This window comes from Podarcis liolepis (genome assembly GCF_965112155.1).
Source record: "Podarcis liolepis genome assembly, chromosome: 7".
NCBI classification, from domain to species: Eukaryota; Metazoa; Chordata; class Lepidosauria; order Squamata; family Lacertidae; genus Podarcis; species Podarcis liolepis.
In genome coordinates, this window is record NC_139561.1 from 27,810,007 (window position 1) to 27,834,484 (window position 24,478).

At 47.0% G+C, this 24,478-nt stretch overlaps 2 protein-coding genes across 2 annotated transcripts; both read right to left on the reverse strand.

The window, feature by feature from the left end:
* Positions 1 to 577: 577 nt before the first annotated feature.
* Positions 578 to 8,895, reverse strand: AGMAT (agmatinase (putative)). The gene is made up of 7 exons (XM_083513105.1): positions 8,357 to 8,895; positions 5,374 to 5,576; positions 4,635 to 4,683; positions 4,144 to 4,339; positions 2,242 to 2,421; positions 1,422 to 1,506; positions 578 to 1,073 (listed from the first exon to the last, which is right to left on the reverse strand). Exons 1-7 carry the CDS (start codon positions 8,830 to 8,832, stop codon positions 1,000 to 1,002), a joined length of 1,263 nt encoding a protein of 420 aa, XP_083369231.1. The 5' UTR covers positions 8,833 to 8,895; the 3' UTR covers positions 578 to 999.
* A 1,039-nt stretch (positions 8,896 to 9,934) lies between these two features.
* On the reverse strand, positions 9,935 to 23,859 carry PINK1 (PTEN induced kinase 1). The gene is made up of 8 exons (XM_083513063.1): positions 23,318 to 23,859; positions 21,864 to 22,160; positions 19,799 to 19,902; positions 18,285 to 18,467; positions 16,909 to 17,072; positions 14,726 to 14,853; positions 13,910 to 14,146; positions 9,935 to 12,928 (listed from the first exon to the last, which is right to left on the reverse strand). Exons 1-8 carry the CDS (start codon positions 23,666 to 23,668, stop codon positions 12,668 to 12,670), a joined length of 1,725 nt encoding a protein of 574 aa, XP_083369189.1. The 5' UTR covers positions 23,669 to 23,859; the 3' UTR covers positions 9,935 to 12,667.
* Positions 23,860 to 24,478: the final 619 nt, after the last annotated feature.

The window sequence follows — 24,478 nt, forward strand, 5'->3', positions numbered from 1 at the left end:
TTGATGATAAATTAATGGTGGCGGCACAGTGCAATTTGGAGCCAACTCTCACACTGTTAAATTTCCATGGCATTGGATTGAGTTCGGTGCCTTTTGTGGGAGACCTTCCTGGGGTTTTCTCTCTTCCCTTTCTCTCTACCCTCCCCTGCCCCCCTCCCCTGCCCTTCACACAATGTAGAACTGAATTTGTGGAACTCACAGACACAAGATGTGGCCGCTCAGATGGCTTTAACAGGAGATTACGATGGAGAGGTATAAATAGAGCCTCCAAGTTCAAAGGCAGTATACCTGCGAATACCAGTTAACTTTGGGACAAAGAACAGAGGAGGCTGTTGCCTTCACGCCCTGCTCGTGGACTCACTGAAGGTGTCTGGATGGCTGCCAAAGGAGAGAGGACTGTGGATTACATGGACCTCTGTTTTGATGTAGCAGAGCAGGAGAAGCATGGTGACCTTGCGATGTGGTTGGACTCCCATCAGGGATGTTGGGAGCTGCAGTTTAGAAACATACAGAGGACACCCCATTGGCTATCCCATCTTGGCTCTGAGGCTCCCAGGGATATGTTCTCATCCGGCACTCTTTATACATTCATTTATTTGCATGTGCCTTTTATGCAAACTACTACGCTCTTGGTGAAAGGCTGGGACTTGGCTGACATTGCCAGGTGCTCTTAGGTATTGGGCGGCTGTGTCCTGTGCTTCATTTTTTGGTTTTTCTTCCAGCAGTAATGAGGACTAGCAACTTAATTTCCCCACAAAACCAAAGATTCCCAGAACTTGCGTTTGCTGGTTAGCCATCTCCCATTGTGTCAACCCTGCACATTTTCAGCTGTCCTGGTTATTGCTGTAGGTGTCAGGAAAGGGTGCTGGTAGCAGGCAGAGAGTTGCACAGATCCAGCAAAGTTAAAAATGAAACGTTCTGATTCTTTGCAGGTCTGCAGGGAGGTCCTTGTGCATCACGAGCACCCGTAGTGTGAATTGGAAGCTTCCCTGGAACGGTTTATGTCCTCTTGACTTGTGGGAGGGCGCACAGCATTTCAAAGAGCAGATTTGCTCCCAGGAGTGCTGTGTTACCTGTGTAAGCAAAAGGAACAGAAAGCCAAATTAAGGAACTTGCTGCCTCTCCCAACCCTTGGCTGCCATATGGAGAGAGAAATCGGCTGACTGACTATGCTTCAGGGTAGCCAGAGAAGGGAGCTGCTGTGGTGTTTCCCCCACTTAAACCTCAGTTCTCCAGCCCATAAAATGGGGCTTGTAGTGTCTTACTTTCTTGGATGTGCTGCGAGAGGGTCTTCACAGAGCTTAGACATTGCTCTTGACAAGAGGACCCAAGCAGGATCCTTACATTTTTTTTGGGGGGGGGGTCAAGTATCCCCATTCAGGTTGTCGCTAAAGCGGCAGATGCCAAGATATACCACTTACCGGAAGCATCATACATCGGCGCCACTTCAACAAGGTCGCCCCCAACGATATTCAGGCCTTGGCAGCCGCGAATAATCTCCAGAGCCTGTTTGAAAATCAAGAGAAGGCAAGTGGGTCAAGGGCAGGGAGAGGCTCTAGAATTAAGTGACTTAAATGGGTGGAGGGAAAACGCATTTTGTAGTCTGGCCCAGGAGCTGAATGCGGCCCTTCAGACTCTTCTCTCCGGCCCTCGGGAGTCTCTTCAGTCTATGCCACACCCCCTATAGTCAGGCCACACCCCTCTACCCCTGTTTTGCACACTCCAGGAATGTTTAGCCTATGCCGCTAACCCTTGATAATGCCTCTTCCTTGCCTACAAAGGTAAGATTTATATTTGCTGTTTGCTCCATCCCCTTCTGACTCTGGTGTCGTCTGCCACCAGCACATGGCCTCTAAAAGATTATCTGGGAGGCCCTTTTGCTGGAAAAGATTCCTCGCCCCTTCTACAGAAGGAGGTCTTTGCGTATCTGGGATCCAACCAGATTGAAAAATAGGCACAAACGCCTGCAACTGAACAGACTGATGCAACTGGTAACCTCCGAGTCAGAAGAAGGTAAAGCAAAGTCTGCAGTTACTAAGGCCCGACTATGTCGCTGGACTCAGCTCCAAGCAGCACAGCCAAGGATCAGGGATGATGGGAATTTTCAGCCCAGCAACATCTGGAGGGCCACAAGTTCCCCACTTTTGTTTCAGACAAAGCTCGACCCCCTAGAAGCCAAAGCAACGCAGCAAACGTCTTGCTTAGACCTGTACTGCTTGCGTTTCTGCACACTTATTTTACCTGCGAAGGAGTCAGGCCGGCAATCTCAGGTGTCCCAGTGCCAGGGGCATAGGCAGGGTCTATTCCATCGATGTCAAAACTGATATAAACGGGCTTGTCTCCCATCTGCTTCCTCACCTCTGCCATCAAAGGGACTAGCGACTTCATCCAACAGTCTTCTGCCAGCACCACCCGGAAACCCTGTTAAAACACCGGCGAAAGCTTTGGAATGGAGAACCCCAGGGTCATCATACCAATAAGGTATCTAACTTTGCAGCTGTGCAGGTGTAAATTTGCTCTCTGGCCCCACAGCTGACACCTGACAAGTGTTCTCCCATGAAAAGGAACAGAGGAAGGTGCCTCTCCTTATTTTCTTGTCCTTTCAAGACTGCAAACAAGGCTGTGTAGATGCAGAGAACTGATACAGAAGAAACCAGCTTCCTTAAAATCCTAGAATGATCAAGTTTCTAGTCCTTCTCGAGATAGGCTTAAAAGTGTGTGAGCAATGCCTGGTGAACTTTAGAAAGCGGAAAGGGAGAATCCAAGTGAGACTCTCCATGCCTGAAGGTGGGGTTGTATTGTCTAGCGACTAGTGATATCCGGGAGGCAGGATAGAAAATGTGCATGTTCTCCCACAATTTATCCAAGTTGCAGAATCTGGCTTCCTGGGTACAGAATATGGGTAGCCTGCAATTTAAATATTTCAGCATGCACAGAGTATGCAGGCCTGGTTTTCTTTTTTACTGTATTTCACACAGAGAGCCAGTGTGTGTTAAGGGTTAGTGTGTTGGATTAAGACTTGGGAGACAAGGGTTCAAACCATTACTCAGCCATGAAGCTCACTGGGTGACCTTGAGCCGGTCACTCTTTCTCAGCTTTACCTACCTTGCAAGGTTGTCGCGAGGCCAAATGGGGAGCTGAAAGCCTGTGAGCACTTGAAGCTCTTTGGAGGAAAGGTGGGTTATAAATAAGCACTATATATTCGGGGTTTATTTTTAGGTGCGTAATAACGAATGAGTAACGCTAGGCATGAGTAGTACAGTGGTACCTCTGGATGCGAATGGGATCCGTTCCGGACCCCGTTCGCATCCTGAAGCGAACGCAACCCACATCTGCACATGCACGGGTCACGATTTGCTGCTTCCGTGCATGTGCATGACATCATTTTGAGCATCTGCGCATGTGCAAGCGGCGAAACCCGGAAGTAACACGCTCCGTTACTTCCAGGTCGCCGCGGAGCAGAACCCGAAAATGCTTAACCCAAAGCTACTTCAACCCAAGGTATGGCTGTATTGGGCGGGCATAATATTAGAAGTTTGACATGGTCTGATGTCATGGATTGGTTAGACGAAGAGGAACGGTGGGAGGAACCAGCTGGGGGACCACTAAGAGGAGGCGGCTCAGAGCCCGGGGTTTGGTGATGGGACACGGGAAGGTGGTCAGAGGGAAAAGAGGAAGATGACAGGGAAGAGGTGTTGGAAGTTGAAGAGGTAACAGGACTCAGTGAACAGGGAGATCTGTGGCAGAGCGAAGTCCAGAATAAGAGGCAGAAACCGAAGCAGGAGAGGCCAAGAGGCAGAGATGGGTCAGGCTTGTGTAGAGCCACAGGCATCTCTCTCACTGGCCACAGCAAGCTCCCCTCCTTGCTGGTCTCCCAGGACCAGAAGCGGCATGAAAAGGGCAGAGGAGAGCATGCAGGCACAGTCTCTAATTGCTTGAGGAAAACCCTGGAGAGGAGGAGACATAAACTGCTGGGGGGGGAGGCAGGGACCTTTAGTCTTGGCAACTGCTTCATGGGGGCAAGACCTACTGGAGATGAGCTGCTGTGCTCATTAGGCCTGTGCAGATCCTGTTTTGCTAATAAAGAGCTAATTCCCAACTTGTTCACTGTGATCTACTGCTGGCTGGCTCCTGCCATCTTACCTGGTCTCGGCAATACTTGTAAGGGTCCTGAGTGTAGGAGGAGCCCCTGATTCCAATCTGAACAACCCGTTTGCAGTCCAGGAGTCCCTCGTCCACACAGCGCCGGAACGGCGTCCCGTGGTAGATCTTCTCCCCCAACGCTTTGTCTCCGGTGTCCGTGTGGGCGTCTACATGTACCAGCCCCACAGGGCCGTGCCTGCAGAAGGAAGGAGAGATGCTAAGGGAGCAAGATGGCGTGACTTGACCACTACAGGGAAGGCGGGAAAGCTTTTTTTCTACCCTGAGGACCACATGCCCATCTGCCGGGGGGCTGCATGCTGGTGATGGGCGGGGCCAGAGACAAAGGCGGGCGGAGCAACAGATGCAAATCACACCTTTTGTATAGGAGGCTAGTTTATACACGCACACCCTATGCCCCTCCCTACCCTCTGCCCACAGGGTTGGCAGAAGCTGCCTGACACTGTTGGTGCCGTTTCTCAATTTAGACTCACTTTTCTGCCACGGCTTGCAAGATGGGATATGTGATCGTGTGGTCTCCACCTGCAAGGACAGATAATATGGTTGATTGTGAGACTGAGCCCCCTCCCTCTTCTTTCTATACATTCTCTAATGTTACTTTAACTACTAGGACTTGCTGATCAGAAGGTCAGCGGTTCGAATCCCCGCAACGGGGTGAGCTCCTGTTGCTCAGTCCCTGCTCCTGCCAACCTAGCAGTTAGAAAGCACGTCAAAGTGCAAGTAGATAAATAGGTACCGCTCTGGTGGGAAGGTAAACGGCGTTTCCGTGTGCTGCTCTGGTTCGCCAGAAGCGGCTTAGTCATGCTGGCCACGTGACCCGGAAACTGTATGCCAGCTCCCTCGGCCAATAAAGCGAGATGAGCGCCGCAACCCCAAAGTCGGCCACAACTGGACCTAATGGTCAGGGGTACCTAGCCGGTACATATATTAAGATTGCATGTGTTTGGGAAGCTCTGTCCTTGGTGTCGCCAGGATACGATCTAGTTCTTTAGGCAGAATGAGACAGCTGGTTCAGGTGGCAGGTGCTACTTTTGGGGGTTTCTGATCTCTTTTTTGGCTTTGGGATCTTTGGGACTCCTTGCCACATGGTGATTAGATTTCTGAAATACTACTGACCAGGAGATTGCCCAGGGGCACCACAGCACCCCCAATTTAGCTGCCTCTTTGCGATCAGCGCTATCGCAGCCCCAGGCTGCTTGGCAACATCCTTACCCAGCGTGAGGGGCACACAGCCCTGTGCCACTATCTTTTGAAAGGCCTCTCGGATTTGCCGGCAGCTATCCTTCAGGTTATACAGGTTGACATTCACATCGCCGATGTCGGCTGCTACAAGAGAATGGTACGGATCTGCCCCGGTGCTTGGATTGAAGAACCTCACCAATGACGACTCGGCCCGGATGTGGCGAGGACCAAACCTGAGGTGGAAAAAAGCAACATCTGTGTTTTGTAGTGCTCGGCCTCCCTGTAGGGCTCTCCCTGAGAGCTGCATTACTTCCTAGCATTCCTTCTGAGGGCCGCATACTGCTGGTGGGAGGGGCCAGAGACAAATGTAGGCGGGGCAATGAATGTGCTTTTTACCTAGCCTAGTTTTTTCACACACACTGTGCCAGAAAATAGGGGGGTTGCCTTTAACAGCCTAACTCCCCTTTTAAGGGACCCAGAGTCCCCCAAGTTTTTAATCGATCAGAGATGAGTGAGTTGAGGCAGGATCCCATGAAGGCAAGGCAGATCTTTATTATTCTGTCCCCCTACCCTGCTTCATAGGAGGTGAGGACCTAGAAACAAGGGTGTACAAGAACTTGCAAAGACTTTAGGAATTGCCTGGTGCCTTAACCAAAGACCACCGAAAAAATGTCATACACATGTCACAGAAAGAGGCGGTCTACAACAGAAATTTGAGCATGTGGCTTAGAATTAGAGGGGGGGGATGGTATACACAATGGCCAGTTCTCTGGTAACAATACCCACACCCACCCACATCCAGGTAAGGCAGAGGGTTTTCTCAGAGGGAAAGGACACATCTCAGCTGGGCCCAAACACTCAAGGAGGGTGCAAAGCAAGGCTTGTGAGGTGTGTGGCCAGGGAGGGTCCTGAAGACCAGATAGGCCTGGGAAACAGGTCTCTCACCCTTGCCTAAAGCCCCTGATAAGCTCGCAGCCTTGATGCCCTGGAACTGGGCTTCTGGGTCACTTCCTTCACAAGACAAGGTGATGGTGCCCCTGTGAAAAAGCCACACTGAGGGGCCCCTTTTAGCCTAGCACTGCCAAAGGCCCCACTCCACACTCAGCTTGGAGCCTGGATGAGTTTTGTGAATGTCTGAGAAATGATTCTGGCTGTTCTGCCTTATTTCCTGATCAAATGACACAAGCATTTGAACATCCCAAAGATGGACGAGGCCAGCAATGGGAGGAAGAGACCTTTCCCAGCTCACTTAAGTTTTCTTGGCACACACCGAGGGAAACGAAGCAAATTGGTGCTGCAGGATGAGGCCTGGGCAGGTGGAGGTATCCCAAGGCAGCTGAAAGGGATTCAAGACACCAGCTGGGAAACTGATCTAAAAGCACATGTCCAGTTGGAAAGGCTGAGGGGATGGATCTCTCCCCTGGGCTGAAATGGCCTGTGATTGTCAGAGGGACCCCAAGGTGGACTGGAAACATTTCAGATCATACCCAGGAGACTTGGATATGTTATATAGAATCATAGATAATCCCTTTTGCTGAAGGGAAATTTAGCTATGCTGGAACACACTATTATATAGAATAATAGAATTGTAGAGTTGGAAGGGACGCTAAGGATCATCCAAGTCCAACCCCCTGCAAAACAAGAATATGAGGGGTTCGAACCTGCAACCTTGGCGTTTTCAGCACCACACGCTAACCACCTGAGCTATGCAGGTCAAAGAACCATTGTTTCTCTGTGTAAAATGTTCCTCATTTGTCACAGCTGCAGAGAAATGTTGAACATATGACTTCCCCGTGGTCTGAGGCTGGCAGAAGATCCGCCAAGGGCGCATCCTGCTTGCTGGGTTTCTCCTGTCTTGTCATAGGCCTCCACTTCAGGAGATGGTCCTTGCCGTTGAGAGCCAATTCATGCAACTTGCCCCTTTGAACTTGCAGGATGTCAAACAGGATTTTCCAAACTAAGGAACTTGCAGGATTTTCCAAACTAAGGAACTTCTTCCTGCTTGCAGTGGGAACTTAACTTGGCCCAGAAATGGAAGACACTACAGGATTAATTGTAGGACAAAAGCATGTGGACTGACTCTGGCAACTGCAGAGATAATAGCTCACAAATTACAATTTCTAAGGGTAAGGAAGAACCGGAACATTTCTGCGCTGTTTGATGAGATTTTATTTATGTGTCCAATCTATATAAACAAAATTCTCTCCCCCCCCACCAAACTGAATAATTTGGCTTTCACCATGTGTTTTGCTCCTTTTATTTTTCTACATTATCTACTCTGCATTTATTAGGAAAATACAACCTCTGTACAGCTCCTATTTTATGTTTTATAACTTCGTTTTGTTGTTGATTTGTTGTAATTCTGATTTTACATTAGGAAAACACTAAGAAAATTAGAAGAAAGCCAGTTTGATTCCATTTCAAGCATAAGTTTCAAATAGGCTTGAGGATCAGAATTTGATATTGAAGGGTGGGGTTTGGTCTGCTCAAAATACCTCTGGCGCAAACTCTTTTAACAGTTGAGTCCCGATTTCACTTTTGAGGCCCGTCATTGGGCACCTAACACACACTGCTGTATGTGTAGTCTCTGTGCAAATGTCTTCCTGTTTTCAGAAAAACCCACACATAACAGTAGATTTCCCAATGCATCACATCACTTTTGTATCCAAAGCACGGAGACCAGGTTGTTCAAACTCCAAGGAGAATTTTGGAGAAACAGCCCCAGGGTGGTTTCATTTCACTGCTAAGACTCTCAGCCAGGCCTGGACTTTGAACTTTGATTGTTGACACAGTTAGGTAATTTCTGGTTTTTAATGGGTCTTATGAAACCTCGCCCCTTTCAATGGTCATGCAAATGCGTCAAAATGTATGATAGTTCTGCTCATTCTGCAGATTAGGGGGAACCCTGGGTGACTGCCCCACAAAGTCCTACCCTGACAGCACCGCTGCCACCAGAGCCTAGGTTTGTGATGCAGCATTCAATCCCTTCCCTTCCCAAAGCACACCCACTCACCTGGCCCCAGGACGGTTGGAGGTCCCCGTGTCAAGAGGGACCCCCACGAAAGCCACGTCCAGACCCTCTGCTGAATTTCGGATGGGCAGCTTAAACATGGAGCAGACCCCCACGGGTCTGGCCACGAACTCCGCACTGGGCGGCACATTGTAGCGGGCATCGGAGAGAAGGCGACGAGGGAGAAAACTCCCGGTGTAGAAACTTTCAAAGAAGGAACCGCAGGGAGTTCTGGGCAGGGAGCCAGACCAGCCTGGGTTAGCCCTGCTGTTGCTGCTGAGGTGCTGAGCACGACATGTGCTTGCCGGGAATGTTCTGCAGGACACCTGCTTGCCAAGGGCAAGTCTGGTTTGACATGCCTTCCCCTGCAACAGGGCTTTGCGCCCCAAGGAACAGAAGATTTCCATGCTGAAGCCCCCAAGACAGGATACAGCTGGTAGCTTTAAAGATTTCCAGGAGAGACACTCCCCCCGTAACATGCACAGCCAGTGGGCCTGCCTCTCTGCCTCCTCCCTTGACGGGTTCAAAGGGCACAAATGAGAAACAGAAGCCTGAGAAGCCTCTGCAGTCAGTGAGACTTTTTTCTCACTAGGTGGCACTGTCTCATTTCCAGCTGGGATTTCAAGATTTTTTTTTCCAGGGTGGAGAGGAGAGACAGTGATTTTTACCATGCCCAGTATGTGTGTTTTAGAGTTGGTGACTTATTTCCACCAGAAAGCCTTAGTTGCTTAAGAGCTGTTTAACTTCAGCAACACAACCACCTTTTTTAAGAGGAAGGTGAGGTTATGCCAGCTTCTACTGATCTTTTATTTCTTTCTAGCCAATTCTCTCCTGCTCCAAAAAACCAATCCCTTGTTCTTTAGAGAGAAGCTGTTAGGCCATAGATCAGAAAGCCCTTTATACCTATTTTTAAGGGAGGCAAACGAAGTGGTCCACATAGGGCAATCACACCCACTGGCCCCCATCCTGCCTGCAGCTTTCCAACCCTGACTTGACGCTGAACCGTCCCTTGTTAAGAGGGATTCACGCTTCGAACTGGCTTCGAACTGGCAGCGGACAACATGCAAAAGGGTCAGATAGCAGGTGATGGGAATGATGGGAGGTGGAAGACATTGGCACAGAACCCAAAATCTCCTGCTCCTGCCCTTTTAAGCATTCTGCTGCCAGGCAGTTCTGGGTTTCGACCCTTAAAACCTTAACAAATCGTTCAGTAGGGAAAGAGAGAGAAGGGGTGCTCTCTTGCACCTTTTAATCATGTAGACAAAGGAATGTCTGCATGTCTAAGTGAGAAATGGCCTTTAGGACTTGACTTGTTTTAAAACAAAAGCTGAGATTCTCGGAAGGCTGAGTTTTGCTACAAAGGATTAAAATATATGATGTGCAGCTTTGTTGTGGAATGTACACAGGTGTGCAATTAGTATCTGAAAGAATCCATCCAAGCTTTTTGAGACCCTCACTCCTTTAGTATGGCTGTTCAGAATGGGGATGCCTGTACCAGACTCCCTGGAATCTGCCCTCCCTTAGTGCCACAATGGTATTCGGTCCCTGGTGCAGAACAAAAAACAGAATGTCCAAATACTCTTTTAGTGTTTAAGTAACACACACTTTATTTCACCAATAGGTAACCTAATTCACTCTCCCAACTAGCAACAAACACTTCAACAGCTACCAAGTCTAACTAAAGTAATTAAGAATGCTCAACACAGGCTAACTATTAACACCCCAAAGTGATTCCGTAGAACATCAACATTTATTCATTCTGCCAAATGAGAGGTGGCTCAGTTAGCCTACTGTGATGCCAAAGCTTAGGTAGATACTTCTCTCCCCCACCCCAGCCCTTTCACCTCTCCTCTTGTTGTTCATATAAAGAGGGAATAATCCAGGGACTCTTGCACCCTCCAGCTGGGGTTTGCAAAATGCATGGGAATTGTTTTATAGTTGCAGATGTCATGTGAACCAACCCCCCCCCCACCGCCGTTTTTAAGTCTTAAAATAGTCTCCAAAAGTATATGTGACAGATCACTGTGATAGTTGGTTTCTAGAAATCAAGTGCATGGAGTGGTCTGGGATTCCATCAACTTCCTTTCTAGTATTGAAATATATATATAGAAGTCCTGTGCCACTAAAGCATCCTTTAAACTGCTTGGCCTGGTCGCTATGAATGATCAGGAATTCCATGCAGGCAAACATGTGGAATCCTTGATAGGCAAGTGATTGGGATGGCAAAGCAAGGACAGAATTTTTTGTTGCCAGCTGGATCATCAAAGTGGTGTGATGCTTCTCTTTTTTAATTTAAAGAAAAGAATCAAACTTGGAATATTTGGATGTCTTAAATGCAAATGACCCTTCACTGCTCCTACCCCAATTAGCAACAAAATATATGGAAGTACTCCAGTCCAAATGGAAGGTGCTTTCTCCTCCTGATTCAAAGTCCTCCTTTCACTTTGCTTCCCTATCACATTCTTGTCCTTCACACAGACTCCCCACCCCCACTTATCTATAACAAAGATTAGGCATCTCTCGGCCCCCAGCTGTTGCTGGACTGCAGCTCCCAACACCCCCTGATCACTGGCCAAATGTTGCAGCCTCCAACATCCTTGGGGGCGGCGGCGGGCAAAGGTGAGCCATTATTTAGAAGATTACATCCTGCCTTTCAATCCCAAATTGATTTACAATAGACTATAATATACACCAACATATATACTCAAACCCAAAATCCATGCCACCAGTGGCTCTTAGGCAGGGACCGGTATGTGCTTCCCTTCAGCTCTGCATTCACAAAACATACAGCTGTTCTTTCCAGCAGGTGTCTTATCTAAATGAGTTTGCTTTGTGCTCATTACAGTTCAAGTAACTGTGTCTCTTTGTTTAAGGACCCTTGCAAGATTTTATTGGTGCCCTGTTTAGATTAAACGTATTTATCTTTTTGGCTCTAGAATAGTTTCCTTACTTTCCTTGTTGTGCTCATTCACGGATTAATTAACAATTGAACAATTAACATGCATTTTGCCTGGGGAAGTCTAGAAGGACTAAGTAAGAAAGATCAACAGAGCAATTCTATAGAGGTTTTGTTTCAGCTGGGGTGCATGGAACTGGTAGAGGAGCCATCCCCTCCTAAGGCCCCTGCTAGGCTCACAGGACAGAGGGGGGGGGCTTTTTCCTTTACCCCACTCTCTATTTCCCTGCTCCCAATCCTGCATTCTTCATTTCCATAGGAAGGAACTCCAACTCCAGAAGTGATGTATCACTTTTTCTGTCAGGGGAACAGATATTTGGATAGGTCACATACAAAAGAATCCAAAGACGGGTAAGAATTCCTTGATGCTGGGAGTGGGCTGCTTTCCTCCCTACCACCAGTTGAAGCAGTGTCATGGTAACGCTCCTCCAGAAGGCTCCCCCAGCAACTACCAGGCAGCAACTATTATCATTCCTAACCCTTCCTGGTCCTGCTGGCTACTAGGGCCAATGGGAGACATCTGGAGGGTGAAAGCCTGGCATGCAACAAGAGGACCAAGGGGCTGTGTGCAAGTTATTTTATGAAATAAGAGAAATAAAATCTCTTCCCCATTTTCCTAAGGCTCTGCATGAACAAGGAGCTGTCTGGGCAATACTCCAGTCAAATGGGGCGGGAGAAACTATTTCAGACCCAGTCCCACCTCCTTCTGTCTGATGTTTTCCTTGGTAAAGTAGAGATGGAGGCAACTGAACTCGTAAATCCAAGGGCACCCGATTCTCCATGGACACACCCCAGGAAAAATACTGGCATGAAACCACTCTCAGATATCTAAGCAGAGGGGGAAAGAATGTAGTTTCATCACCTTTTTTAAATGGCAAAAAATTAACAGCTTTGAGAGAGAGAAAAAGCACACATTTTGTATCAGCCTTTGGATGTTTTAAACTACAACTTCCATCATCCCCCTTTGAAACATCTGGAGGGCACTAAGTTGAGGAAATCTATTTTGCATCAATGCTACCTCCCCTCTCAACAGAGACTCTTAAGATGTTTGAAGCAGAGACCCAATTCTTGAAAAGGAACTATTGCAGCCAGTTACTCTGTTTTCAAAGCAACACAATCAACCTGAATTTCTTTGCTGGCCAAATGCAATGACCACATCAGGTTTGTTTGGGGGGTGTTTTCAGCAGAACCAAACCCAATCTACCTTTGCAATGAGAACACTCCAATCCCTCGAAAGTGCTTCTTACCTACGGTATTTTTTTTCGGCCTGCAAGGAAGAGGTAGCTTAGCCAGTTTAAATGCTTTTAGTGGAACATCAGAGGAAATGTCAACAACAGCTGTGAGCAGATCTGAGCCCATCACGACACTATGTTCCTCCAAGAGTGGAGCAGGGCGGCTGCCTCAAAGAGATCTTCATACTCCAGGTTTGCCAGAAAGCACCTCTTCAGCGTTGTTTCGACTTTGCTCCCATCTCCAAAGCGATCTGTCAATAAGGTGGCGAGTGATTGGTGAAGAAGCCAGCCAACCATCTTGGCGGGTCTCAGGTCCTCCAGGCTGAGAGTATCACCACCCCAGAGACTCAGGTGGAGGACGTTGGCTGCAACGCGTGCAGAGAGCCTCTGAAATAGGAAAGGAGGTGGGGAAAGTCAAAGGAATGGCGGAGTTTGCTTTCAGGCGAGCACCTCTGGTGTGCCTTTCTCTGGTTTCTGTTTGCAGACTTCCCCACTGGAATGAGGTACATTCTCTGGGAGAAGGGGGAGAATTGTAGAAAGCACTCAAACACAGACAAGGTACTAGTGTACGCCGTTGAGCCCAATCAACCATGGTAAACCAGCAAATCCTGGCTTATCAGGATGTGTGAACACACGCCATGCTGGGCTAGCTAGACAAACAGTCTGACCTGGCCTCAGGCAGCTTCCTAAGTTTCCAGTTGTTTAAAATAAAATTAAAAAGTGTACAATTCAGAAGATTTGGGAAAGGTTTGTATAGTCAGCTTTGCACTCATTGATACCATTACTAAATCAAGCCTTCGGTGTCCTAGGCCCAGTCTTGTACGATGTTCTTCCAAAAGAGACTCAGTGGGTGTTCTCAGTGTTAACTTTTGGACATTTGCTGAAAACCTTCTATGCTGCCTTTTCTACATCTTTTCTACTCTTAGGTGGTGATCTGTGATTCTGGTGTGTGTGTGTGTGTGTGTGTGTGTGTGTGAGAGAGAGAGAGAGAGAGAGAGAGAGAGAGGGGTATATATATATTTATTTATTTCTGTCTGCCCCCCCCCAGCCATTTATTGTCATACACCACTTTGATATGTTTAATGAAATTGGAGCATATACGTATTTACTTATAAGACCATGCCAGCTACCCATTCTTCCTGACAAAGATTCTTGAGAGTGCCATATTCTCTGTTATTGTATCAGCCACAGCTGGTCCAATGAAAGCCATCTGCCTAGACTGTACTACGGTGGCAGGTGAAGCCCAGCCCTCTGGTCTCAGTCAGAGGGTCTTTTGCAGGATACTGGCTTCTGGGCTTGTATGGCCATTGCTAAGCAAGATGTGGGGAGGTGTGGAAGCCCTTGTGAAAAGAAGAGAGCAACTCTCACCTTGGCCGGATCCCTCCGAAGCAGCAATCCAACCAGCTTCCTCACTTCCAGGGGTACAGTTTCTGGCAAGGGTGGCAGATCCTTATCTTGATAGCTCCTGCTTTCCAGAGCAGCTCCCCCTTTGCCGTAGAAGGGGTTATGGGCACCAAGGATCTCATATGCCATTGCCCCAACCGCCCATGTATCTGCTTTGCTGTAGTCTATCACAACCCCGGGGCCGGGGGTAGCAGTGACCACCTGTCAGGAAACAGGTACGGAAAACAAACCTTCAGTCAAGGCCAGCCAAAACTTTAAATGCCTCCAAGCAGGTTTCTTTAAATGCAAATCGCTTGCTGTTGTTTGGAGGAGCGGCTGATAATTAATGGGATCAGGAGAGGCATGGAGGAGAGAATTTGAAGCTGGCATATACTTTTTGGTAAAATGCCACTTCTGGCACAGCAGCGGCAGAAGGGATAACATTGCTTCTCAATGCCCGCTTTGATTGCATTAATTATCGGCCCAACCCAGAAGCTAACTGCATTTTAAAAATGTGCACGTGTAGTGCAAAGGCACATCTAATTTGGAGTAGTTCTTAAAAAAAAAATACAAATAAATTTTCAAAAAGAAAGGTTATACAAGATTCTGCAAAGGATAAGGTTATCAAATGGGATCTGGTGGCTATATACGTAGCCCATATACAATTATAGATCACTGTCAAACAAATACAGTCATAAAATAAACCGCAGGTACATGAATGTGTGGAAGGTAGCGACTAAAGTTACAAAACACAAACGCTATTATACCAAGGGAAAGAAAGAGAGAGAGAGAGAGAATTACCTCTGGCGCCATGAGGCAGCCATTGCCCCCGCGATCCACATACCAGCTGGTAAAAGGAAGTTTCAAGCCAATTGTTTTGTCGGCCAAACAGCAGCCAAAATCTGAGATGACCAGCCCTGGACACCCAGCTGCAAATGACGGCAAGGGAACAGTGTTACATTCTGAACAGACACACAGCAGCCCAGCTTAGCACTCAGAATGGACAGCAGAAGCAAGTCTCTAGCGCTGTAAACCCGCCCCCGCCCCGGGAAGGTTCCTTCAAGGGGCATATATGACACCACATGTGGAGCAGGTTAAGACACGGCTTGTTTGATCAGCAGCACTACAAACACAGTGCTTTGCTGGCAGCTGACTGGGGTTTCCGGGCACAGCGCTATGCAAATATGGGCCACCTGAAATTACTGTGGCATCAGATTATAGACAGGTGGGCAACCCCATCCATCCACCTGCCAAATGTGGCCCATGTGGGTGGGGAGGATCTCAATCTGGAATGATTTCTCTGATAGCAGTGTTTGGGAAGGGGTCATAAGACACTTATCTGTTATAATCAACTCTAAACTGTTATACAAACCTACATAATATTTGACTGCGATAGTTGCATATGCATGGAATGTTTCTTGGGGGTAGGGATAAAGGATGTATTTTCAGAAACTGAAAAATAATGAAGGTTTTTAATGGCAAAGGTTGAGGTGGGGAGCGTTAACCCCACCAAACAAGTGCTACGCTCCCAACCTAATTCACCACCACCCTTCACCAAGTAAGCACACACTCTGCATCAGGAGATGCAAAAGAACGGATTTCTGGCGCCACCTTTAGCTGCGTCCTTCGTTCAAGACCAAATCTTTCCCCTGCAGTTTCTGCCTCAACGTCGTGCTACAAAGCATTTCTCAGAGGGAACAGAGCATGTACTTCTACTGCGGACGTTAATTACTCTGCTCTGCTTGCCCTTACTTGTCTCCTGCCCACTTGAGTCTCAATCAGGCTGAGAGTAATTAACATATCCAACGCCAGAAACTGACAGTGGGCCAAAAGCGCTCTGGGCTGTAGCAGAGCGTGAATTTGCCCTGGGATTACCTACTGCTTAACGATCCCGAAGCACTGAGTTATTAGCCTATTTGTACTTTGGGACTTCAGAAATTGCTGCTGTGCAGCCAGGCAAACCACAGATGTCCAAAATCAGGGAGTTGGAGAAAACCCATCGACCAATTTGCAACTGCGGGGCTGGAGGGCAGCCAATATGGTCAGGCCATTTTGGGTGTTCCTATCACCACTTTGCCTACATTTAATTTTAAGGCTGGAAGAATCCGTTCCTCTAGCCTAGTGCATTTCTGCCTGAGACAGCTTAAGATCCTCAGTGGACAGAGAATGGGCTCCATTTTCCCCATTTGTTACTGAAGTATTAGCTCAGTTGTAGAGCAGATGCTCTGCAAACATACATAAAAGTCCTAGGTTCAATCCCCAGCATCTCTGGGGAGAGACCCCAGTTGGAAATGCTGAAGAGCTGCTGGCAGCCAGTGCAGCCAATATAGAGCTAGATGGAGCAAGGGAAAGACTCGTTATAAGCCAGCTTCCTAGGCTCATTAGGAGCAGCCATTGCTGACTGGCAGAGCACTTGCTTCACATGTCAAAGGTCTTTAGTTCAATCTTTGGCATCTCCATTTACAAACCTCTCTCGGACAGAGACCCGAGAGAACCACCGCCAGTCAACACTGGCTCTACTCAATAGACCCAAAACATGGTCTGACTCAGGCAAAGGCAGCTTCCTGGATTGCCTATAACCTAAGTGCAAGAAAGATGCATCTTCTAAGCACCGAGACTACTTGGAACATCCTGTGTGACATATAATGGGGAGTGTCCCTTCCAAGAGGGCACCTGCAATTATTGTTTATGACATTTGTAATGTGACATTCCAAACAAGTTCTCTGCATGATTTAATCATCACACCAACCCTGTGAGGTAGCCTAGGTGTGTGCCCCAGCAGCGATTCGAAGCTGGGTTTGCCCCATCCGAAGTGCTTTTTGTTGGTGATATGTGATGATGAGCAGCCTGATGCCAGGGTTTTCTACCACTCCTCTAGCATTTTTAAGATCTCTACCTGTTTTCTCCATTCCAAGCACAATGATCCTGCTCATCACTTCTCCCTGACCAGATACACGCACAGGTTTTGCAGCTGCGCTACGTACCGGCGTCAAACTCAACGAGGATGTTGTCAGACTTCAAATCCCTGTGAGCCACTCCGTGTCGAACGAGGTGGTCCACCCCTTCCAGTAGCTGCAGGATCATCATGGTGCCCAGGTGGGCAGCTGGGCTTCTGTCGCAGAGATACTGGCGGAGCGTACATGGGTAGCTGGATGGAGCAAGCAAAGAAGTGGCAGCTCATTAGTGGGGTTCCAGAAGCAACACCTAAATCTGCCTGAAAATGGTAACATTGCTTTCTCTTCATCCTTGGGGGTGCAGTGAAGTAAACATCATTTTCATGTGGGAATGAGCTTGTTTTTTGAAGTCCTAGATAGCACAGACATCTCCCATCCAACTCCTTCCTTGCTTGCTTTGGTGGTATAGGGCAACATGAGGAGCCCTGTTGGATCAGGCCAAAGACCCATCTAGTCCAGGCACCCATGGGAAGCCTGCAAGCAGGACCTGAGTAATTCCTGGGCCCACTTTCCCTTACAATGTCACCATGGAATGGGAGAGGGCCCTGGCATGATGCTGCTCATCAACAGCAGCAGAAAGCTTGAAAAAGCACGGGAAGGTGCCTTTGCTATGGGGTATTTGAAATAAATGCACCACATCACCAGAAATTTAAGTCAACCTTCACTAGCTAAAAGGTGTGGGCTGTTTCCTTCTCCAATATTCTCATTCTCTCTCTCTCTCTCTCTCTCTCTCTCACACACACAGAGAGAGAGAGAGAGAGAGAGAGAGAGAGAGAGAGAGAGAGAGAGACTGTTGAAATGACTCCTGAAAATTATGGCTCAGAGCAATTAGCACCCTGCACTCTTCAGAGCACACTGTCTCTTTCCTAGGACCTGTTTCTGACTACCCTTGCTTTCTGCTTCTTGACCCATCTCCCTGCTTCAGCTACAGCTTACTGTCTGGCCAGCTTCCTCCAAACCGCACCATGGCCTCATCCTTGATGGAACTTGACATGATGTGGAGCTAATTCTGCTTTCTTTCTTTCTTTCTTTCTTTCAAAAAATCAAGTTTCTAGTTCTCGTGGGTTAAAAATGATGAAGGCATTAACCGCAGAAAGCTCCAGTGTATTGGGGTGATAGTGGAAGTGGAATCTCTTCCTTACCTTTCATCTTGCAGCCTTGCATCTTAACTAATCATTTAGCTATACCAGCCTTCCCCATCCTGTAGCCCAACAGCTGTTGGACTCCAACTCACATTTGCCCCAGCCAATGCTCAGGGATGATGAGAGCTCGGAAACCACATTTGCCACTCGATCACTGTTGTTGGGAGCAGAGGATCAACTTTTGTCCCAAACCATAAAGGTTAGAAGCCACATGCACTTTGCAGCCATACAATCCATTGACCACCCTGCTCTCTCCCAACTTACTTTTTCATCACTAGGAAGAGTGTGCGGCTGTGCCCTATTCCAGAGGGATTCAGTGTGGAGGGCAGAACATCTGGATAGTCCACCGTTGCACCAGGAAGCAGTGGGACGTGTGATGTGAATGCTCGAAGCACCTGGACTATATTTGGATGAGGTTTCAGCCTCTTCTTCCCGAAGACAAGTTGCCTATTTCAAGACAGTTTGTTACCACTTACAACCGCTTATCATTGCTATTGCAGATTTGATTAGCAAAATGAATTTGCAATCTCTTTGTGGTGTGTTTTCTCACAGCCCAGCAGAGTAGGCCATTATGTTTTCTGGGCCAGGGTAGAGGCTGCATTGAACCCAGCTCTTCCATGGTCAGGTATAATTTGTCACTGATTGCTCCGTTCTCTATAAAAATGTATTAATTGTCCTATTATAGCCAAAGAATGGCTGAGCTATTGGGGGCTGTGCCTTGATCTTTGTTTAACATCATTGTAGCTCTGACTAGTTTCAACCATATACTGGGAAAACGACCCATGGGCTGCCTGACCAGCTTTGGAACTTTGCTCCTGGGCGAAAGTGCCATTTATAACTACAAACAATATGTTTTAACTGTTGCATAACAACTGCTATTATTTCCACAAGGGTAGCAATGTTATTGTTTTTGCTGCAATGAAGATTAAGAGTCTGTGGCACCTTAAAACACTAAAATTATGGCATATAAGCTTTTGTGGACTTGAATCTGCTTTGTTAGATCCATTAACAGTTGCAGGAACACAAAGGAGAGTGAACTGTAAGCAATAAGCTCAGAAGGAAATGAAATGCTGGAAGCATGAGGGTGCCAACTCAGAGTTAGAATGTATTCAAAATAAGCACAGTGACCGCTTTACAATATGAGTGAGAGGTGACAAAGAAATCTACTTGGTAATGTTGAGTTAATTATCATCTGTACTGTGAAAGGAAACTACTGTCTCAATTCAGACTCAAAGACTAAAGCTCTGCTTATTTTGCATGCATTCTGAGATCTAAATGAATTGTCACTGTCTGCTGTTTTTTTGCACCTCATTTCCCTCTGAACTTACAATTCCATCCCCAACCACAATAACAAGTAGACTCTAGTTCACAAAAGCTTATGCCATAATAAATTTGCTAGTTTTTAAGGTGTCACAAAACTTTGTTGTTATTATTTCTAAGGTACCATAAGAGTTTGTGCTGCCTTTCCAATTTACCAAGGCAACCTAGACAGGTCTCTGGCTGCTAGGAGCTTATGAAATAAAACAGACAATGAGGAAAGCAACAGAAGAAAGGACACAATGAGTCAAGGATAGGGATAGTAGGACTGTTACTGTTGTGCATTATTACTGTGAATGTTAATAAAGAATAGGTCTGAACCCTGAGCAGCTTACAATCTTAATTAAGTTGCATGTACTTAAAACAGCCTTCCCCAAACTGATGCCCATGAGATGTGTTGGATTACAGCTCCCATCAGCCTCAGCTCCCTCTCCTATATCATCAAAATTAACAAATTATACCTGGGAGGAGTGATCGCACCAAATTCTCCAGATAAGGCCGAACCGCTGGCTGGAACAAGCTCCTGTGACATGGAGTTGAGGATGCCTTCGCTTGAAGAACCAGCCTGCAAGAGTCCAAACATGATTCATTTTCCTCGTGTTCAAATGAAGGCTGCCTCATCTAAATACAGTGGTACCTCAGGTTAAAGACGCTTCAGGTTACATACACTTCAGGTTACAGACTCCGCTAACCCAGATATAGTACCTCAGGTTAAGAACTTTGCTTCAGGATGAGAACAGAAATCGTGCTCCGGCGGCGCGGCGGCAGTGGCAGGCCCCATTAGCTAAAGCGGTGCTTCAGGTTAAGAACAATTTCAGGTTAAGAATGGCCCTCCGGAACGAATTAAGTACTGAATTCGATTTCTGCACCACCCATCCCCATTTTGATGCAGTGTATCATAAAAAGAAGGGACGTGGGGAAATCTGGAGATAGGACTACAAAATATGCAAGGTCCCAAACACCCTCCTTTCTCCAAAATAAATAAATAAATCCCTTAGCAAGATATGGTAAATATCTTGAAGCATAAAACAGCTTTTTAAAAAGAAGGGGGTTCCAATAATGGCAAAAATGATATTTATATTTGGCTTTGAGTCACATGTATTATCTCTGCAATCCTCAAAACAGTCCTATGAGGAAACCCAGTAATAACAATAATGAAGAGAGGATAGAAAATAATGGCTGGAAAGGGAGCTGTTAGGAGGCTTCTTTTCAAATTAATTGTAGGAGGGCTTTTAATGAGGCCCAGAACTCACACAAGTTATAAACTCACCAGGGACACATTGGTGGGATAAGACGTGAACAGAACACAATTGTGCAGATTTTAATTCAATACACCTGCATTTCCAGTTCCCATTACCTGCAAGAATATCTCTCAAACACTGTTACTTTTTAAACTACATTGTGGGCAGGGGAAAGAAATTATAACCCACCTGCCTATCTTTATGGGCTAGTCCCCATCTACTTGTACCCCAGTTGTTGAATTTTACTGAAGTTTGTTTCTGCATCGTATTTGACACCGTGTTTCTAATTTGTTTTTATTTTCTGTTAATCTGCTGGCCGATTCCCATTCAGTGGGATGGTCCAGGAGTAATGCCAAACTGTGGTTTCTGGTACAACATGAATGAGTCTCAGGTTCACACAATCCCTTGTGCATGGGGAATATCTACTTACTTACTACAGGGGAGGTCACAGGAAAGAGCCTTTCAGTCATTTTGGAACTGAAGAACAATGACTGAAATGGCATCAGGTGGACTGGAGCTAGAATGCTTATGCCCACTGCCCTTATCACGTATTTTAATTTAATTTTACCATTTATACTCTGCCCATCTGACTGGGTTTCCCCAGCCACTCTGGGTAGCTCCCAACAAAATATTAACAACACTATAAAACCTCAAATATTAAAAGCTTCCCTGTACAGGGCTGCTTTCAGATGTCTTCTAAGAGTCATATTTACTGAACCCTGATGTAGAAAGCCTTAAGACAGCAATTCCCCCAGTTCAAGTCAAACCATTGTTTGCTGGGTTATCTAAACTTTGCATGGTTTAGGCAACACGGCAAAGTATGTTTTGCCAAGAATACGGAACGAAGGGAGGGAATCTGAACAAGTATGGTGAAGCGATAGAAGAGGGAGTGCACAGGCAGAGTAAGGACTGGCCACTGTGGTTTGGCATTATGTTCCTCAAAGGTTTTAAAGGATTTCTTTAAAAGCCAACACTACAGGAAAAAGAAGCACTCTATTTCCACCACTACCACACACTGTATTTTCTGATGCTGCTTGTGATCACTGTGAGAGCTGCATTATTCAGGCAGAACTGTTGTTTTGTTCCCAATCAAGCTATTCATTATGTTTTTCTTCTCCCCAGAAACCTATCGCACTTTTCAGAAGAAATAATTGACACCATGGTAGCAACTGCTGGCTCTTGCAGGACATATTTTAGATTAACATCAATTACTGCTCCACTGGACTGAGGTTTCAATGCACTTTCCTTCAACACCTGAGGAGCAAACCAAACACAGGATCCTCACCGAAATGTTCCACATCATCTTGATAGCCAGCGGGAAGCCAGTTCTCCAACAACCAACTTGGCAAAGCTTTCCCCCTCCAGTCTGGGCATCTGAACCATTGCAATGATCAAAATGATCAGCTTCTGGCTCCGAACTTGCTTTGTGAGGCATGGCAAAAGGGGTTGTTGCTTCATACACAGCTGCGCTGCAGCCTTTGCCAATAGATCGTCCAATGGAATATTCTTCCAGTTTGAAGCCTTGCTGGCGGAATAAGCCCAGGGGCTCTTTCTGAGGTTTGTTCCTCTGGATAAATATTGTCTGGATGGGGGAAAACAACAACAACAAAAGAGAAAATGCAAATCAGAATATTATGCTTATGATAACAGTGCTTTTCAGTCGGCTCCAGACAGCTCCTGCAGAAGGAGAGGTGAGACAGTGTCACCGCATTTCGAATACTGTGTACAGTTCTAGCTAGTAAAGGTAAAGGGACCCCTGACCATTAGGTCCAGTCGTGACCGACTCTGGGGTTGCGGCGCTCATCTCGCTTTATTGGCCGAGGGAGCCCGGGTACAGCTTCCGGGTCATGTGACCAGCATGACTAAGCCGTTTCTGGCCAACCAGAGCAGCTCACGGAAACACCGTTTACCTTCCCGCCGGAGCGGTACCTATTTATCTACTTGCACTTAGGGGTGCTTTCGAACTGCTAGGTTGGCAGGAGCAGGGACCGAGCAACGGGAGCTCACCCTGTTGTGGGGATTCGAACCGCCGACCTTCAGATCGGCAAGTCCTAGGCTCTGTGGTTTAACCCACAGCACCACCCGCGTCCCACAGTTCTAGTTGCACTACCTTTAAAAAGGTAAGAGTTGGAAACAGTTCAGAAAAGGGCAACCAAAAGGATGGAGTCTCTCCCCTATGAGGAAATATTGCAGCTACTTTTCTACTTAGAGAAAAGGCGGGTAAGAGGAGACACATGATAGAAGTTTATAAAATTATGCACAGTGTGGAGAAAGCGACAGAGAAACACTAGAAGTTGTGCCCCCCCCCCAAAAAAAACCCCTCTGAGATTACTGTCCGACTAAGGATCTGGGAGGCATGGGTTCAAATTCCTTTTCAAGCCGCAAACCCCAATGGGGGAGACACTGCCTCTCAACCTAACCTACCCCACCACAAGGTGGTTGTTGGGATTAAAAGAAGAGATGGCGAGGACCATGTATGGCACCTTCAGCTTCTTGGAGAAAAAGAGGGGCGTATAAATGCAATCAATTATGATTATGATGATTATGATGATTATGATTATTATTATTTACTAAATTTGTTAGTCGCTTTCTCTTGCCCAAAGCGACTTCCAATCAAACAACCACCTTAAACTCTGTGGAAGGAAGTGTGGGACGGGGTTGGTATGGAAATATAAACGTCCCAAATCTATGCTGAAGGCCGCCCCCCGTTGCCATGGTAACGAGGCCTAGCCCGCTTACCTGGATGCCCTTACAGGCCTCGCTCGCCTGCCTCTGCTCGGCCAGCGCCGGCTCCAGAAGCGCCAGCCCGAGGCCGAAGGCCAGCCCGAGGCGGCGGGGCCCGAGGGGGACCCGCGGCGCCATTTGCCGGAACAGCAGCAGGCCCGGCGACGGAGGCCCGCCGGTCAGGCCCAGCCGGGCCGCGGCCTCGCGCAGGAAGCCCGGGCGGGCCGGCGGCGGCTGCTGCGGGCGGCGGGCGAGAAAGGCGGCCGGCTTGGGCGGCGCAGGAGGGGGAGGCGCTCCCCCGAGCCAGCGCCACAGCAGGCCCCGGCCCAGCCGCGCGCCCCTTCCCAGCGCCTGCCGAAGCGCCATCTCCGCCCCGCTGCCCAAGACGCCCGGACCGGGGCTGCCGCCGCTGCCCTTGGCCTCGTCCTCGCGGTTCTTGTTGTTGTTGTTGTTGCTGCTGCGGCCAGGACTGTGACGCCGCAGAGGCGGGGCTGCGGCGCGACCGGGAGGGCCTGTTTATTCTTAGGCCGTGGTGGAAAGGAAAGCGGGCAAGCCTGCCCTCGGGCATGTGCAGAGTGCAGCCTGCGTTCCACATCGGTATATTTCGAGTACAGTATCTTTACTATTGCTTTTATTATTTTGAAATCAAAACGTGCGGCTTTAATCTTCCTGCTGTTATGTGGTTTGATCTCATCCATTAATAATAACAATTATTAATAAGAATGTATAATAATAAACACTAATTTAAATAAATAGTAAGTAGTTAAATAATTATATATTATTACTATTGAACTATTTTTATTTAGTTCAATTAATAATTATAATATATATAATGTAATTAATAAAAATGTATAATATACTTAATAGTCATAATTTAAATAAATAAAATAATTAAATAATCATTATATATTATTACTATTCAACTTTATTTATTTATTTTAAATAATAATAATAATAATAATAATAATATACACACAACCCACCTTATACCTGCAGGTCTCAGGGTGGTTCACAGAACAAAATCAAAATATAAAACCACAAACTATATAATAAAATAAAAACAATAAACCCCAATATCCCACCCCTCAAAAGCCACCACATTTTCAAAGGGCATAGGATGCCAATCAAATCAACCAAAGTTCCTGGTTAAAAGGAACTTTTTTGCCTGGCTCCTAA